Source organism: Pomacea canaliculata, linkage group LG14, assembly GCF_003073045.1.
Source record: "Pomacea canaliculata isolate SZHN2017 linkage group LG14, ASM307304v1, whole genome shotgun sequence".
Lineage (NCBI taxonomy): Eukaryota > Metazoa > Mollusca > Gastropoda > Architaenioglossa > Ampullariidae > Pomacea > Pomacea canaliculata.
This window is the reverse complement of record NC_037603.1, coordinates 51,787-71,101: the sequence shown is the minus strand read 5'-3', so window position 1 is coordinate 71,101 and position 19,315 is coordinate 51,787. Positions and strand designations below refer to the sequence as shown.

Here is a 19,315-nt window from a genome sequence, read left to right as displayed (position 1 = left end):
GGCCTCAATTTGTGATTTGAAACGTCTCATGTTTGCTGTTTATTCTCAAATTCTCTTCACACATACATACACATGCACTCCATGTAGCATGTCTGAATATAAGTATCCTCTTGCACATACACTGCTCATACACCATGATCCTAAATATCAACACAATATATATGGAGAATCCTTACATCATAAAGAAGAAAACCTAAAAGGTCAGTTACACCAGCTGTAGGTGGCTGAACACAGGAAGGCCGCCATATTTTCTGGCGAGTAGGGAGTTACCTCCGACAGCACCGACAACTTTAACGGCCACCAGCCAGGCCGAACAGTTTCTCCGTGCTCCCATGCTTACAAATGTTTGCTGCTATTCACCCTGATCAGTGTACATCAGCATCAACATTTTTAGCATCTTTAGTGTGAAAAAAAAAAAACCCATACAATTCATTTCTGATCATGCAAATATGTAGTATGTACAGCAAAATCATTATTTTACATCCTGACATAGACAGTAACTGAGAGTATGTTCACATAGCCACATAAACTAAATGGAGAAAATGAAGACTTCAGCTAGTGCGAATGAAAAGTTATAATGTAAGATTCAAATTAAGAAAGTAGTTATTGCAGTATATATCCGATTGATTCTTAATTGCTTTAAGGGCTTAGCTTCAGCGAATGTGGCACGTCTTCGGGGTAGGTTAAAAAAAACAACCAAAGAACGTAGAAAGAAAGATAAAGGTGAAAGGTCATGTGAAGACATATTTCGTTTATTCAAACTAGTACGACATTAAAAGAAAATAGGGGTCACTTTGAAACACTTGAATTTTTATCTAAGACAAACAGCTTTATGAAACATCAGATACAGCCATGCTGAAAATTAATTCTATTTACCATTCGATGTAGAAATAGGGCGCTATTTTTACCTATTTAATGATCATCTCAACCAGTCTACTTCAAAACAAAGAGTGAAGTAGAGCTGCGATGACCTGCCATGTTAGTTGTATCATTATGTCAGCTCTTTGTTTAACTGCTTCAAAAATGCATGCTAAGGACAAGCTTTACTAAAACATTCTGTTTAATCTATTTAGGGCAGAATACAAGAATTCTCAGATTCTCGATTCTCAGAAAAAATCTTGCGTGGTAGTCACGACTCTCTAAAGTGAGAGAACGGACTGGAAATGCAGAGGACAGAAAAAAGGAGACAACTGAGAACGATGTAGACAGGGAACAGTTGTGGGTTCTGTGTGTTTATGAGTGTGCTGTCTGTTTGAACACAACTTTGTGCTTGTGTTCTGTATGTAAACACTACTTCTGAAATTTATTTTTTCCTGTTTGTGAACAGGATGAGAGGGATCTGAAGCAAGCAGATGTCTTGCTTGCTGGCTGACTGCCCTGAATACATTCTTCACAAACTCCAGAAACGGGACCACGCCACCCCTCTCCTTCGTTTTCTACACTGGCTTCCCACCCGTCCTGGCATGCAGTACAAGCTGTCCGTGCTAGGTTTTAATTTCTTTTTTTTTTTCACCTGATTATTTCTCTGAACCGCTCTTGCGAACAGTAGTCGAGAAAAGCAGCAGCCTTGAGGGGAACCTGTACGGGTAACAACAGGATCTGAGAGAAGACCGTTAACAGAAATTCTGTTAACTGTTTGTTAAAAAGTCCAGGACCCAGAGAGTTGGTTAGTTGGTGAGACAGGTGGAAGTCTGAACCCAGATTCTCCGCCAACAAGTGAGGCTGCAAAGTGTGAAAAGCATAAGGACAGCGAGTAATGAGAAAGTATGGTCTATAAATGTGAATGATGTATTGTGAGAAAAAGAGATAGTGCCTCCAACATTGCATATAACAAGATTTCTGCTGGCAATTTTCAGTCGTCTTCCCCACTTATCTGCGATTAAGTAAATGTTAACAACAATGATAACGTGGCAAGTCACAGAAACTTCGCGTCTTGTCTATTTTGAAATGAACTCTTTGTTTAAGATGATGGGGAAGCGAAAAGCCGAGTAGTTAGAACGCTGGCCTCCGAACAGAGAGTGCGCTGGTTCAATGTCCGATTAGAGCAGCAAACTTCCCCAAGTCGACCTTGCTGGCGAGAATGGGCGCCTGACTCCTTAGGGTAGGGGATTGATGTTTGTCTTTATTTCTTTTAAGATGATCCTGAAGTATGTTACTGACGGCTGATTGTTTCAACATTTTTGTAAAGACAGCGTCTTTGTCTACCTCCACACATGTGTAGTAATCGATGGCTTTTACCTGGAGAGTTAGTTCTCCTATAAATCTTCAGTCAAGTACAACTATAGCAGAATGTGAATGACCATGCAAAAGCAACAGCGACAATGTTTAATGTGATTTTATAAAACCTTTATTTCATAATTTGAATACACGAACTAAAATGTGTAGATGCTAGAGCATCTCGCCATAACACATGTAACAAGCAAGCAGACTATTGGGTTATCAGATCAATACAGCCATATTGTGTATATATAGAAAACGAAAATTACAATTATATTCTGTTTACAAGGGAAAAAATCTTAACATATATGCAGTAGTTCAGCTTGATACATTTTTCACTGGTCGGCGCTGGGTATTTGTAATGTTTTACCTAAACAGGTCCTCTCACCTTACAACAAAGTTTTTCACCATAACATAGGTAATAAACTATCAAGAAACTGTTTTCTCATACTTCTGAAGCAATATGGAAAGCGAGAATTATTTTCTGCTTACATCAATGAAAAAGGAAAGGTATGCAGTAGTTTAGAAAATTCTTCAGTTTTCATTGATCAGCCCTGGGTATTTGTAATCGTTTATTGACAAGAAACTAAGGTAACAGTTTGCCAGTGTGTGTGTGTGTGTGTGTGTGTGTGTCACAAATTAAGAACTGCAAATAAATCAGAAAACAGACATTCATTTTTATTGCTATGGTAACAAGTATTTTCCTTCTAACCTTTTCATCATTCGGTTACTGCGCAAGGAAAAGACTCCAAGCTCACCACCATGGAACAAAAGGCCGGCTGTAGGTGTAAGGACTGAAAATGCCTCTGTCAGTGAACACTGAACGTGCACGACATGTCCACCTGTAGATATTAATATACATATTATGTGACATGTCAAATGTGTGTTACTACTAGTATCAGTAATATAATAAAACAGGGCACTTATAGAGCATATCTACCATATCATATAGCGAGCTCAATGCGCTAACAAAATTACGTGTGGTGGTCACACAGAATCACACATGTTAAACACACATACAAAAGGGTTAACAGCAAGAATGTCACCTTCGTGACCCTTCACATTCACGCAGGTATGGCAAGGTCCACCATTTAAGGTGGGGTTCCAAACCTCTAATATAAATACGGGAAAAGATATTTGACGGACGGTTCCAGCAAGTCTCGGGGGTGAACTATCAAATCATTTCTGCAGCTTACAAATGCGTGGTATCTCTTTCCGACGAAATATACGTATGACTTACTCTGGTTCATTGGACTAGCCCTAGATGCTAAAATAACAGAAGTATTGTTATAAAATCTACAAGGCCGATACTTATCCGATTTAGAGTAGCATTCTGCCAAATGAAAACCCTCTAAGAACCAAGGGCCAGTTGCACATCACTCATTTTTAGTCATCAAATTTCTTTAGATGATCAGTTTTAAATAAATACATAGCACCATCATTAAAGCCGTAAGTATCACATTGATTTAATCAGCCTATCAGTCTGCAAGAATACTAAGTAACTATAACTGACCTGATAAGTGCGACTAACGTCAGACGCGTTGATGGCAGCCTCCAGATGTCCAGTGGGGAGGACCGACTCTTGACGCCAGTCGCCATCGATACCCCAGGCCACCCGGAAGCTGGCTGTGGGCTTTGAAGCATCAGCGTTGACCACACATCTTAACTGGGTGTTGTCCTTTGACCTGCTCACGTTCACTGATATGATGGCTGGATAATCCGCTGAAAAACAGGCCAGATATAAGTCTCAAGAAAGTTTCTTTTATCTGACATTTTTAACCATGCTGAAAATACTTTGTTCTCTAAAATTTTAACGCAATCTACAATTCATTAGAGAAGCAGTTTAAATATTGTGATACGATGCTCTTTCAGAAACGACAGTCATTTTTAAGGCTAGTAACTTGGATTCCGATATTAGGAGAATATTGCTAACAGACTCCCTCCACCTTTAAACAACGTACATAATCGTCGAAATGTCATTCTTACACAGAACTCTACGCACGGCAGACCACTCCGTCGTGCTAGCAGAAACATTGCAGACCTGAAAGTTATTCCTCGGATTGAGTTCTCCATCTTGGAAACACAGGTTGTTGATCAGACACGTTCTTGGCTGAAAACACAAATCGTTAGCAGCAGTCGCTTAGAACCGACTACGGTCGAAAAAACTTTAGTTATAATAAAACTGATTTGCTGCTATGTTTCATTTTTGAAACGATGAAAGCGATAGATATGAAGATAATTTTCATTGACGTTGTTGAACATGAAATATATTATGAATAAATATTTGATTTACTAGGAAAAGACTTTATACGCTTAGTAGCTGAAGGTGTCTAATCAGAAGCTGAGAATAAGACAAATCGTGTCTATATTAAGAAGAGAAAACGAGAGAAAACCTACCAGTATCCGGCATCCCACCCATGTGCATCTCTGACAGGACGAGTCGTAGACAGTCATGTTCACTGCGTTGCTATAGCGATGGCCATCGATGGTTACCGTGATATTAAACCTTTTAATAGACTTCTCTAAAAATAAAGAACAATATCAGTAACAGTACCTTCATCTCAACATAGATATTTTATTATCACCATTGGTGTCAACATGTCAGATGGTCCAATTAAAACAGAGAAATCTTGACTTTCTTACTGTGAAAATGTTTGTATGGAGAGAATGGAAGCGGTTTTGAAAAAGAGATGCGTTTCATTCTTTATTTCCATTACTGCCTATAAAATAAAGACGGTCTGGAGGCAGTTGCAAGTCTTAAGGACCGGCGTAGGTGTTACATAAGATCGAGTAACATGAACCCCACATCAGAAGTGAATTAAAATCTCGTTACAGGTTACTTACCTGTTTTGATGCCAGCATCAGGCAAGAAGCAGCCGAGTTTGTTAATAGTCAGGAAAACAGCTTCTTCCATAGAAGCCCTTTCGGAAACTGATCCATCGTCCTAGAAATACAAACTACATCTTCATATTTTCTAAATGTCTAGCAAATTTTTAAAATTATTAGAGAAAAGTCTAATTTGCTTTAAACATCTGCTAATCCTTACCAGAATTTCCTGAATTTTACATGCCATCGTCGCCGTATTCTGAATATTTTCAGCGTTGATGAAGACTTGTTTGCATGGCCGTTCATTAAAGTCACAGAAGCCGGACCTTGTACAAAACAAGATAAGCGAACACCTGTTGTAGTAATGCATTTAATTTAATTTGCTTAGTTTTCCGTTTACAACCCAACAAGAAGATCATTACATGATGGAAGTCGTGAAGCAGTACTTTTTTGTATATTTTTAATAATCAAGTACTTTTTTCATTATTTGCGTTAAGAAACTCCTCTATTTTGTTTGCACACACATCTTCTAGAATGTTCATGATAGGAATCGGTATTTAAGATATCTTATTCCAGTATCTATCCTCTTTTTTAAAAATAATTTCTGAAAAAAACATGATCCGTGCGTCTTAAGAAATTCATCATCATTGTCGTCCTTATTATCACCACCATCATAATCGAGTTCTGCTCCTCACCCTCGGATGCGAAAGTTTAGGTGGTTCATCTTTTATCTGACAGTTATCGCCGATAAAGCCTCTGTTGCAGACACAGTGCCCCCTGTCGCATCGTCCGTTGATGAAGCACAAAGGGTTGCAGACGTCGTCAGAGATCTCTGGCTTCACGACAATCTCTCCGGTGAGTGTGGTGACGTAATTATCCGGGTTCTTGGCCAACTCCAATTTGCAAATTGTCAGGAAAGTGTCCACGATGACCTCCGTTCCTATGTAATTATCAGCTACCTGGAGGTCAGAATGAGGGTAAAATCCAAAACAAACATTTTTAAAATGACAACTATCAATGAAGCAGGTTGAGATATGCGTTATGTAAGTTATTGAATTTCTGTATAAAACAGTTGAAAACTTTAAAAACAGTTATAAAATAGACTGTCGAAAGTAAATGAGTCTTTCGTTCATTTAAAGTGTTGAAACTCACCAAAATATCGATCTTGCAGCTTTCGATCAGCCCTTGAATCTCCTGAGTTTTGTCCTGACAGTGAGACCAGAGCTGAGACTGTCTCAAGGCGGTGGAGCAGTAGTTCTCTGCTTGACTCTCGCTGATGCCAGTCGACGTCGGCCATGACAGTGTTTGGCGGTCGAAAATCTGGAACATCAGAGCTAATCACCTTGATCGACCCCAATCTTGCCTTCTCCCTAATCTCTCTCCCTGAAACTACTGTCTTGATTCAATAACCATTATCTATATCATCATTACATTGCCATGGTAATCGTGATTTATTTACAGAAGATAAGACAAGCGTTTACCTGCATAATCTTTAGGGTCGTAAACTTGGTCGATTACATCGGAGTCGACGTATGCTCTACCACTTGCAGATTTCTTTCTTTCTCGGGACGTCCAGTTTTAAAATGTGTCTTTACAAATATATCTTCACATCAATCAAATAATACCATACATCTCAGTCCAGCTTGTTAGTACCAAATCTATTCGTGTTAAAATTTTAACAGCAATTAGTAAGAAACAAAAAGAAATTAGTAAGAAACAAAAAGTTAGGGTTGTTTTTACGGACGGCAGGGGCAAGATACAACAAAGAGCAGTGAATGAAAGTAAAGCTAACGAATATAGGACGGTAGATAAAATGTTTGGCGACAACAATAAACTAAAGAATGACACCGGAAGTGATTGAGAGTTTATGACGCGACATCACCGTTCCTTCTCTATCCTCAGCTTTGATTTGAGGGTTTTGCTGCTGGTAAAGTTTCACTGAGAACTCGTGTAATTAGAATTTTTTATTAAAACGAGCACTTTTAAAATTAAATACAAAATTACAAAAAACGATGTGATCACTTTCCAAAGGATTTATTCACTGGGTTAGCAATAATTTATGAACAGCGGAAAATATTGTTTTGAGTAAACTGGGTTGGTCTTTTGTTTTTGCTCTTGATTTTGTTCAGTAGGCATAAGTCAAGGATGTACCCTATCACCAGTTCTGTTTAACACCTTTCTGGAGAGCATCATGCTCGAAGCTCTCCACAACCACCGTATTTTCATTTCCGTTTGTAGAAGACCGATCTTCAAACCTAAGCTTTTATATACGACATAGATATGCTAGCAGGTAATAACAAAGAACTGCGAGACCTCACCAACAGACTGACAAACAGTTTAAATGCATATGGAATGGTGACCAGCACTGAAAACAGCAAAGTTGTGATCAATTGCAACGGCAAAGCAGAGATGTATATGGACAGGGTACAGCTCGAAAAGGTAAGCAGGTTCAAATAAGTGCGAGACACCCTCTCCAAGGACGGAAGCTCCACGCCAGATATCTGCATCAGATCGCAACAGCAACAGCGGCAATGACTAGACCAGATAGAATGTGGCGTAGCCATAAGATAGGGTTCACTATCAAGTATCAGCTGTCCAAATCCTTGGTAATACTGATTCTGCTCTACGGATGGCGACTCTGTTCGCCGAAACGGGAAGGAGAATCAAGGCATTCGAGAAGTGCATGGGAAGGCTGCTCCACATCTCATACACAGAACACAGAACCAAGGACTTTGTATGAAACAAGATTGCCACACTCGTAGGACACTAGGAACTTCTACTTTCAATAGTCAGGCGACGTAAGCTGGTTTTCTTTTGCTATGTGAACACGAAAAACACCATGTCAAAGACTTCCCTGCAAGGCACCTTGGAGGACAGCCGACGCCCCAATGACCAGAGGAAGAACTGGCTTAATAAAGTCAAAGACTGAAACTGCTCGTCCTGTAGAGGACCTGCTGACTATCGCCCAAAATATGTATGTTTTCCTGAACTGTCATGTCTCCAGAGACTGAGACATCACGAAAATACCACAGGACTGTATGTCTAAAATCCTGTGGTACCACTAATTGTCCCCTCTGTTTTGGAGTCACCTCTGCAATGGAAAGCAGAATGGAAAGTCACTTCCTTCATCTTGACACTTCCTACGATTTCTTTTTTATAAACGGGGGAGAGATGTCACATTTTAGTTAGCACAACGTGGTATCCAAGTCGCACCTGCTGAATGAGAAATTGTTTTAAGATAGTCTGGGCGACTATATAATTAACTGTCGCCAACAGCGCTTCACTTCCCAAGGAGACTCGGCAAATGCAAAGACAGTAGGTGTAGGGGAGAAGATACTACGTTTTCAAAGGTGTGGAAATCACATTTCTTTTGTACTTTGGATTTCTGTAGCATTTGAATTTCTGTTGTATTTTTATAAATATCTGTATGAATGATCTGTATGAATAATGTTGTTTTCTTCGTAACTGTCATTGGTGAAGTATTTTCATCCTGGAGAATTTAGCCCAGGTCTGCGAAAAAAGAGAGTTTGGTGGCTCATCCCCATGATGCAGCGCAAATTTGTTTTAATTTTAGTTCCTTTGTGGAGGCGTCAGTAAGTTTTCAGATAATTAGCAGGACACATAATTATTTATATATCAACATCAGGCTCCAATGATTCTAATTAATAGTGTTGTAAAAGAACATTATCAAGTGTGAACAGTAAAAAGTGACTTTGTGCCCAACTAATAACTCTATTATTCTTTTCTTAATAATCAAACTGAAGAAAAACTTTCCATTGGGATATTTCAAAATTAGAAAATTAGAGTTGTTAAATAACAGTAACTTTCGAGATGTGCATTAAGAATTAGTTTTTCTTCAACAATTATCTAGAATTTTATTAGGAACTTTGCTATTTCTTTATACGATTAAATGTATATAGGACCTGCAAAGAAGGAGTTTGAGTTGTTCTGTTTACGACTAAAGGAAAGAACACGCAAATGTTTAGGCGACTGCGTGAGTGGGAGCGTCTGTGACAGTGTCACGTGGCAAGTTAACGTCCTTGTTTGGTCTCAAAAGTCCACTTCAGACTGCTGACTTAATATTTATATTCAAGATTTCAAATGCAAACCAGCCAACATGGGATCTTTTGAGTTCAAATCCGACTTAAAAACTCGCACAAACAACGCCATTTGTCAATAAGACATAACCGTCGACTTTTGTGACGTCACAGGTGTGACTTTTTTTCTCTGTTAAAAAGTCTGTGTAAAGGGATGTTATTCGTTCAGAATGTAAGAAATAGTATTTAATACCCAGCCCAGTCCAGTCATTCAATCAGTTCTATATAGCTTACAATTTCATATATTTCCTCCGTTGTTATACTGACGACATCGATCAATAACAAATAGTGTTATGATAATGATTATATTGTTAAAAGAAATTATGTAGAGAGATTCGCTTATTTCCCAACTAGTTTTTGTTTCCGTAATAAGAATGGTAGAAACATACTGTCTCATAAGCTGAATATTTGTTATCCCAAATATTTTCAGGAACATCAGTCATTTTCATAACAAAATTATGTTATAAAAATAAAGAACATGAACATGACTAACGATATTGGCTAACCGTTAATTTGCGTTTCATTTTGTCCCCCTGGTAAGTACAGTTCACAGTGCCATGGCCATCGTTATTGCATTTGCAGTATTCAGGATCAACGTCCGGCTCTCTTGGTCCTGAAGGTGCGTTCTTGAACAAACTTGTGCTGTCATCGTTCCTGAAATTACAGTAATACTCTAAGGCTAAACTATAAAATCACGAAATGGTGTGCTTGGACGCAAAAAATTATTCAATAATTATCTGTAAATAAATGTTACCTGAACGTAGGAAAAAAAACAACAACAGTGCTTACTTCCAGGACTCCGTGAAACCCTCAGGTACACTGTCTGCAGGCATTCTGTCCACAAAGCCAGACCGGTGGGTCAGGTCGTTGTTGAGGTTGTTATCAAACGTCCCGCACAAGCCTCTTCCATTGAGGTAATCGGTGCCAGGAACAGAGATGTAGAGGTTGAGATGACCACCAAACTCTGCCGATGCGGTAATTTTAATCTCAGAACTGGACGGAAAATACAGCTGTCGAAAACAATATCAGCATGATTAAGTGTTAGAAGCACATGACAATAGGTCACAGTAAAGTAAATGTGTTTTGAACAAAAATAAGCACATTAAAGAAGCAAGTAGAACAAAAAGAATTAGAGGACAGGAACAAGTATTTAAGTGAGTGTGTCATGGAATTGTCATATGTCGTCATGAATATTGCTCAACAGTCCTAGCTACCTCAGCTAGAGCCATGCTGAGTCTCTGAGTAGGGTCTACGAAATAAACCATGAGAACCACATGACCATAGAGGATAAAGCTGCTCCTCAATGCACTAACCATGAAAAGAAACGTGGATTGAGAACCTTCTCAAGTAAGAGCCACAACCAAAAATACAGACAACAATTTATGGGGAGAGGCATTACTGTTATCGTCGATCCATCCGTAGATTGAAGAATGGTCGTGCCGTTTCTCAAAGGCCCGGGCACGGTGATTTCCGGTGACCCAACGCTTCGGCCATAGAAGCCATGGTTGCAGCCGTTGACCCTGATCAGATCGTTCTTCTCACGAACCGCAACTCCACAGACACAGGTTACCGCCCTGTCTCGACGCTGTTTGTAGCAAGGCCAAGTCCGAATCTGAACCTAAGCAGAGGAGGAAAACAGTAAGGTCAACATGCAAACTGATCATTTGATTTCTCTAGGTATTTAATTATAGACACAATGTTAGTGTCGTTGATAGGAAGGAGGCTGTTGTTGTAATGTTGCTGTTCTTTAACCTGACTTGTTAACTTTGTATTTCACAGCTTTGATTTCAAACAACAAACAAAATAAATTTTGTGTTGCGTAGCTGCTCCTTGCTCCATGAAAAATGGAAATAGCATGACCTTTCCTGAAACGGAAAAAAGTGGCATACGGAAAAAAAAAATAAAGGTACTTTACCTCAAAATCCCTTTGGATATTTTCGTAGGCAGTGTAGTCACCCACTTTAAACAAATGGAATACTCTGCAACAAAAAAAATTTTTTTTAAGAGTTCGCTACATTATTTTTTCATACTCAATGAAACACTATTACAAAGCAGATTAAATTAACACTAAAATTTGCTAATGTTATTTTTTTTACAAATACATTGCTCTGACCTCTTATTCTCCAGTCCTGTGATGTGTGGATCTGTTATAATGCTGCAGAGCTTTGAACCCCTTTGTTCAAGATCAACCTGTGTGATGAGAATCAGGTACAAAAATAAGTATAAATGAATTTCTTTACAATTTCCATATTTCGCAGCATGTTTCGTGATACTAGAAACATGGATTGGCACAAAAGAACAAAAAGCAGACATACAAGCAAATGAAGATATGAATGTGTAAACGAAGAAAGATGACAAAGACAAATTCAACTACAAAAGCGAGCTCAAAGAAGTGAAGAAAATCGTGACTCATCTTTTACAAAGACCTGCTTGAAGAGCTTTCCACTTTCGAGAGTGAACATTATTAGTCGCTTGTCCATAAAACTGCTTTGTAAACCTCGCACGCAGGCACGCAGGCACGCACGCACGCAGACACTTACCTATGTGCTAAACAATCCGATAAATGTCTATACATGATATTTATTTATAGGCACCCTTACTCTCTTAATTTTTTCAGTGGGCCTTATTTATTAACACTTCAAAAAGTTGCACTGGATTTCATGAACATTTGATTTGGAAATTAAATATGAACTGCTTGGAAAATACGTGAAGCAATCTTCTTATTGTCAGGACTATAATAGTCATTTCTCATGTTTGTCTTTAATTCTCACTGTCTTGTGTTAGCCTTTCTGTACTGTATTTTAATGTATGTAAAAGCGCAAGCTAGAAAAAGACAAGAGAGATTTTTTCTAATTTAAATTTCTTAAGAAGCTTTTTATGTGGTGCACTTTACTTACTTGCACCGAGGGAATCTTAAAATCTTGAAATATTTGCTGATACGGCGAAGCGTCTGCCACAACAATATTCGCAAATGAGACCACAAAGCCCTTGGTACCGAACTGCATGGGAGTCTTGCTGGCCACGACTGACACCGTCTTTGACACTTGTTGACTCGTGCTGTTCCAGTCTGATTTACACAGTGAGTATCTACAATCCTTCGACACTCCCAGGAAGCCTTTGCAAAATAATGATCAAAGATAAGAAAAAACACACTTTTTCATAATATTTAAAAGACAGATATAGAGACCTTGGGTAGGTTTTGAGCACAAAGACACAGTAGACTGACTTCTGTCAATGTTATCAGAGTGACAGCAAATTCACCTGAAGTTGTCCACGGATCTTGATCCTCTTCAGACTTGACCGACAAGTAAATCCAAAGACAACACTTATCATCTGTCACAGACGAGTTACATAGGACCGGAAGTGTTGACCTTATGACCAAGTCTTGCTTGTCTTTATCCTTAGGTATGAAGATGTGGGAGGGATTTGTCTGTGAAAAAAATTAACTCAGTTATGACTGATGTGACGTATGATAATAACATCCTAGGAAAGTTTATATGATTTAGTTATATGTTAGACAGTGTATTAGTCATGTATGTTGTAACGTACATAACTGTTCTAATGACGTGGAACTTGCTAGAAGGAAAGTTGTTTGCTGGCGATTAGTTTACTCGAGGTATGGGGTAAAAGGCTTAAGGGTGCGGACACAATAAAAACGTAAAACACTAAACCTTTCCGAAACATCCCTGTTTTCCCTGTTTACTGTGACCTACACTGCACATTTTTACCAAACGATTTGGCAAATCTTTCTGTCTCTTGTTTGTGGCTTGATGGCTGTAGTTTTAGAACCCTTTCTAAATTCTCTCTTCGGTTTTCAGTTTTTCAACATGATTTCCGTCGCCAACTTGACTTATCATTAAACCATTAACTTAAGTAAATTGTTTATCAATTGATTATGAATTGTGGGTCCTGCGAACATTTATTTTGTCACAAATTTTTTTTTTTTTTTTTGACTAGATATACCGTTTATCTCAATTACAGTATGCTAGTATCACATGTTTTCTGTATCCTTGGCAATACATGTATCTGCTTTCTTAAGACCTTTAACTTGTAAAACATACACAAAATTAGGAGAAAAATATACAATCGTCAGCATATTGCGTTAATCTAAGTAGTAAGTGCCGCTACTTGACACACAAATGTGGTGAAGGCGATAAGTGCGTGAAAACGAGTGGATCATATTCTTCAGTTATGTGTCTGTGCCTGTGTCTGTGACTGTATGTAACTTAACTCACATAATAATACTTTTGTCACCATCTTTCGCTAGTAAACTAGCAATTAAAAAGTGCTTTTAATTCCTGCAGACTATATAATTATGTAAGGCTGTTGAAATTATATGTATTACTCGTCTTTCAATAATTTTATCGCTAGAACAGTCCAGTTAGCATTAGAATTACTCCATAGATTAATCACTCCTTAGTTTATACATACCACAGCAAAAGGTAAATTGAACACTCCAACGATGGAAGTCCGATGTAAGTGTTGAAAACAAATGTGCACCAGATATTTGCTTTATTTTCATTGAAAGTTTGCTGTGTTACTAGCAATTGCTAGGTATTTAAAAAAAAAAAAGATTTGCCAAACCGTTTTTTGTTTGTTGTGTTTCTGCACCTTGAAAGTTTTCCCCTCCTTCCTAGAAAGAATGGTGTCTGGCTCTCTAAGAAATGTGAAATCACTAGCCACGGTGAATCATTTTAATTCGCGGCCCTTACAGATGTAAAAGCTTTAGCATGTGTTAACCCTTGTGGCCGTATTCATAGAGGAAGGGTGGCGGGATTGAAATCCAAGAAAAATTTCTTGCCTCTTCATTCACGACCCACTTTCACACCTTGCACACTGCTTTATGTTAGTTTACTCCAGGGAATATTTTTCACCGATTTAACACTACGGCCTCAGGGGTAAAAACCATCCGCTTTATAACTCTGGGAACAAGACGAATGCTCTAGATTTACCCAGCTTACTCTTGTTTTCTTAATATGACCCTTGTCATTTGTGATATTTTTACCCTGGCTGACATTCCAATTATTCTTCATTTGATCTAGATGTATTTCGAGAGAGGTTTGGCAGTCGGCATGTCATTTACAGTATGTCTGAAATTGTTATTGATACTTACCTGTATTCCAGCCCAGTACGTCCTAGCGCTCTCCAGCCAGGGTCCTTTTTTGATGGCATTTTGTTTGTAAAATGCACGCACTTTGCAACCAACCTGTCAAGGATTGGATGTAGAATATTCAATGAACCCGACCTGAGAAAGACTAATGAATCTCTTTATCACTATCACTATTGCCCTCTCAGAAACGGTGGAGGAGCGCGACTGTGCAAAGATAAACAGGGTTCTGGTTTTGTTGACACTTTGCAAAGATAAACAACCAACATGACAAGCATTCAGAGTTTTTCATAATAATCACCATATTTAACACAATTGTAATAAGATGTCCACCCACTTTTTCTCTACTCTTGTTTTTCGTTTTCATCTTTATTTCTTTCTATTGCCCCCTCTCTCGCTTCATCCACATCACCTCCTCTTCTACGTTAAACGTCACTACAGAATATGTAACATTACTTCCCCTACATTGTCGTTTCTCACAATATTATGACACCAGCGATGTAATCATTTCCATAAAAAAGCAGCCAAAAAACAGCAAAGCCATCGTGATCATGGCAACATAGCCAAGAAATATGACTACGTCCTTCTGTTACGCCTTTCATTCACTGTGTTGTTTGCAGTTAACATGTAATTATAAGCTCACGTTCTTGTTCAGGAGACCCGCCAGCTTAGCCCCATCCAGTCTCGCAGATCGCCCTGGGTCACTGACGACTTCTGGCGGCACTTTAGGGTCCTCCAGGCCATTAAACAACCAGACGAACTCAAAGGCTTGATCCGGGTCCTTGCCGCTAAAGGTCAGGTCACAGGTGAAGTAGAAGGTGTTTTGCTCTATCACAGGTCCTCGGAAACTCGGCGGGTCAGTCAGGTGTGGGTAGGCGTCTGCCGATAGAGGAGAGAGCAAAATAACTGATGGACTCTCATGGTTAGTAAACATGTTTGCGAATATAGAAGACAGTGCACGGGGACGTAGCACGTGACAATTACACTCATTGAAATTTGAAAGTGCCTTTGTCTTTCCACACCAAACGTGTCGTTTCTTCTCTATGGCTGTCACAAAGACATTGACATATTTGTAGTCCGTCTTAAACAGAGATTCATTGTATTACAAATACTCACGGACGGTCATTTATTACAGTGATGCATTCGGATACAAAAAAAAAAGTATTCACTCACCTGTACAGCCGGGTTGAAAACCTGTCGGAGACCACTTTCCAGCGGGACATGGTGCGTCCTTTCCTGTAAAGTTCAACAATTGGAAGAGCTCACAATTGGTTGCATTATAAAAACATCTTAACTGTCATTATGTATTTTTTTTCTCTGTTTCTTTCAGTCTCCCTTCTCTCCGTCTCTCTTATATAAATATACATTATAAAGTAGACTGTGGTTATGCTTACGATGACATTTGTAACATAACTACACTTTACAGTTTGTTTGATCTTCACCAAGTCTGTTGTTCTTGACGTTGATCGGTCGATGAGAGACTTGGTTTGTGTACCTTTCTCTGGACCATGTAAGATGTTACTAATGGTTCCATATCGAAGAAATACTTCCCAGACTGGGAGCAAGCCTCCTGCTTTGTTAAAAATCTACTGCTCTCGTGAAAACTTTTCATTTTAGGGAAGAGAAATACCGATTCTACTTTATGAGTTAGTGAGCGTGACTTTATTGAAGAGGTACATCAGAAGTGGACTATACCATTACAGAAGGAACCGTCAGCAGCAGAAGTTAACACGGACACACACATGCACGAACATGCACATGTTTCTTTAAAGGAGGATTACCTTATCGCAATGACACAACAAATACAATACAATCTGGGTTCAATACCCTTTCTCCGCCTACTTTATGCAGAAAAAATCATTGAATAAGATTTGAGGTCAAAAAGAAACATGTCTCAACAGTCGGAGAGATGTGTAGACAAAAGCGAATGATGTAAACAGCGATAAAGCAGTTATTTTCGAATTACCTGCACAATAGGCCATAGGACAGGCTGGTGTTGGATGTAAATAGTAAACAAAAAATCCGCCACAGTTCTTCACCGCAATGTACACGGACTGTCCACAGCACGAGGTGTAGGAGGCGCCACCAGTCTGAATGTTCGCACATGCTTGCCTCTTTTGGATCCCGTCACTTACGGAAGGGTGAGTACCTTTCAGCCATATTGGAACAGTCGTCCCGCACTGAACACGCATGAATTGTGGGAGAGCATGAAATGAGTCTGTTTGAGTGCCGACGTCAAGTTTCTTCTGCAAGTTTATTTTAACAAGTAATTGTGCAAGGTCATTGCAATACAGTATTTTCTTTTCTGCTGAAACATGGATTCCTTTTACGTTTTACTAACAATATCGTGTCAGTGAGTTTAAATAGAATACGTTTTCGTGAATTAACAATATTTTGTCTTTCTCACTAATTAATTGGCAGATGGATGCATAAATAAATTACGAAATTCTTCACTTTCCTACCTTGAAAGTATCGACGCATGTTTCAGGCATTTTACTCTCAGCATCTACCACAAACCGGTACCAGCCCGTGTCGAGGTCAATGTCGCACAGTGGAGGCTCTGGGTAGGTCGTCACATAGGACACACTGCGGTGAACGTCCGTCAGGTTCTGGTAGTTGCCATGGAGACAAGGGTCAGCCACTGCCTGGGCAGCGACATCTAGGCACGTATAAATAGCAAATGATGAAATGCTTATAATGACTGCATAAAGAAATAATTACTTAAGTAACATCGATATAGTAAGACAAAAATATCCATTGTTTCCATTTAATTATACTACTGTTTTTAAATTTTTACATCGCTCAGTAGTATTTCTTCACACTTTAAGCCACTAAAATGACCCAGAAGGAACCTACATTCACTTCAACTATAACTTCAATGGATGGAGTAGTTATTACAGACACTTTATGCATGTGTAAACATCAAATTACTATGTAAACCCCTATCGTCATATCAGTAATTTTTTTTTAGTAGCTATCTACAAATCTATTTGTATCTCTATATGATTACATGAAAAGCTTTTGTAGACAATTATGCCAAAGTACAGTTGCAAACTCGACCACGTCCATAAGAAATCATTATTTAAATTGCAACGGAACAGACTTCTTTAAATGCAGATTTATGTTATGTGATGATCATGTATTGGTACATTTGTGTGATATGCAGAGATACATTATAAGAATATACAAGTTCTTTAAATAGTGTGATCTACTTTTTTCTGTCTGCTCCAATGATCAAAGCATCAATATACAATCGTGTAAAAGTAAACGTGCCAACTCTGATGAGTCCATTAAAATCGCATCACATACAGCTGATAACACTAAAAGAAAGTTTTTAAGCAGAATTGATTTTCTAAGAATTCATGATATTTGTTATCCAAAGACGCTGATTTAATTGCAGATTTATGCAGATTTTCCTTAAAATGTAAATAAATATTACTACATACAGCACATGTACATCAAACCCTAGAGCATATCCTCACTAAGTAAAGCCATACGAAGATTGAAAACTATGGCAAAACAATAACTGCAAAACAATAATTTTCAAAACAAGAAAGTGTGGAATATTCTGTATCGTTCTTGAACGCTGCCGTTTGTTCTTACCAAGTACAAAATTGCAACTTGAGTGAGGCTTATATAATTAACAAGAAGGCCATCTTTTTCTTGCTTTGAAGAGTTCCCAATGGCAGCTTTACCAGGAGGCTGTTAAAACAACTTTCACATTTCTTCTCCTTGGCTTCCGGCAACGGTAAGTCTATTTCTTTAACTTTTAAAAATATATATTTAAAATTGATAAAAAAAAACAGTAAGTGGGCAGGTAAATTAGAGCTGCCTCTCATTCATTAGTTGGACGAAGTCTTTCATCACAAAAGAAGAATAGTGATTAATGTCTGCAGGCCACAGCAAGTGCACGTGCTATGCTGAGAACGGATAAATCCATCATGTGAAACTATAAGCCATGATTCCAGAGGATGCTCTGAAATGCGCACAGAGTTTTTTTCAAAATTCAGATAATTCACATGTATCAGCAGCAGTTTATTAAAATCTCAAGTACTCCACAAATTATTAACAAGGCTTCTAGGTGTCACGTGTCACAATCCTCTACGCTACACTCCAGTAAGTAATGGGGTAGATGGAGGGACAGTGTGTGGAGCCCCAACCGCGTTGGTTTGTCCCTAGCCGAGCGTCCAGTGCGGGACAGGGTAATCTTTAATTGCTGATGGACGGCCCTAATTATAGGTCAGAGAATAGACGGATAAAGTGGAGGACTTAAAAAGATGGGCAGTGCAGGCGTGTTTTTTCATCTTGTAAGCTGACAGGCAGGTAAGATTCTCGTGATAAAGCCTTCCTCATGCCGAACATAGGGACGCGTTATGCCCTTCATAGAGACTTGAGCTGTTTGTAGTGTGTAAGCCTTTGTGGGTAAGTGAGAAGAAAATTCTTGGCACTTTGGTAGTAACGGGTATTTACTCATGTAAAAGCCGGTTGACAATTTATTGAGACAATATGACTGGAACCCACAGGGAAAGCACAGGTCTGGGAGACCCAAACAGACATGGAGGAGATCGGTCCACGGTGAAGCGAATGTATCCGGAATGACATGGACCCAATTGAAGAAGGACGCCCAGAACCGGATCTGCTAGAGTGGTGAGGTTGCGGCGCTATGCTTCATGGGAATAAACAGGACTACAAAGAATGGGTGTTTACTTTGGGTAGGAGGCTTCTCCTTCGTCTGTACTCTGCAAGTGCAAACGTCGTTCACTGTTAGCATGAAGTTTGCCCAACCCAAAATCTAAACATGTTCCTACGCCACTTCGTTGGGAGAAAGGTCTTGTGGCGTATTGCCTTTGCGTGGGCGCATGTACCTTTCTTTTTTGCTAATTAAGCATGTGCTATTTGAGCAGGTGCTTGAACAGGTGTGTCCTGCTTCCCTACAAAGATGGAGTGCCGCTGAATGCGCTGAATGCGAATGATTGTTTGTACCGGCGGCACGTGACACTGGTTACGACCCTCATCTTCTACTCTGACAAATGTCACTATGTACAGCTGACTATGCTTTATTAACTCC

At 39.0% G+C, this 19,315-nt stretch overlaps 2 protein-coding genes across 2 annotated transcripts in view; both read right to left on the bottom strand.

The window, feature by feature from the left end:
• Nucleotides 1-19,315, bottom strand: part of LOC112554923 (von Willebrand factor D and EGF domain-containing protein-like) — a 535,332-nt gene that overhangs the window by 511,051 nt on the left and 4,966 nt on the right. Inside the window, exon 2 of the mRNA XM_025222993.1 lies at nucleotides 16,710-16,906. Within this exon, the coding sequence (XP_025078778.1) occupies nucleotides 16,710-16,906 (197 nt within the window). The remainder of the gene's footprint in view (nucleotides 1-16,709; nucleotides 16,907-19,315) is intronic.
• On the bottom strand, nucleotides 3,712-7,218 carry LOC112554953 (von Willebrand factor D and EGF domain-containing protein-like). The gene is made up of 8 exons (XM_025223037.1): nucleotides 6,525-7,218; nucleotides 6,196-6,363; nucleotides 5,739-6,002; nucleotides 5,264-5,369; nucleotides 5,062-5,161; nucleotides 4,615-4,739; nucleotides 4,259-4,327; nucleotides 3,712-3,939 (listed from the first exon to the last, which is right to left on the bottom strand). Exons 3-8 carry the CDS (start codon nucleotides 5,765-5,767, stop codon nucleotides 3,913-3,915), a joined length of 456 nt encoding a protein of 151 aa, XP_025078822.1. The 5' UTR covers nucleotides 5,768-6,002; nucleotides 6,196-6,363; nucleotides 6,525-7,218; the 3' UTR covers nucleotides 3,712-3,912.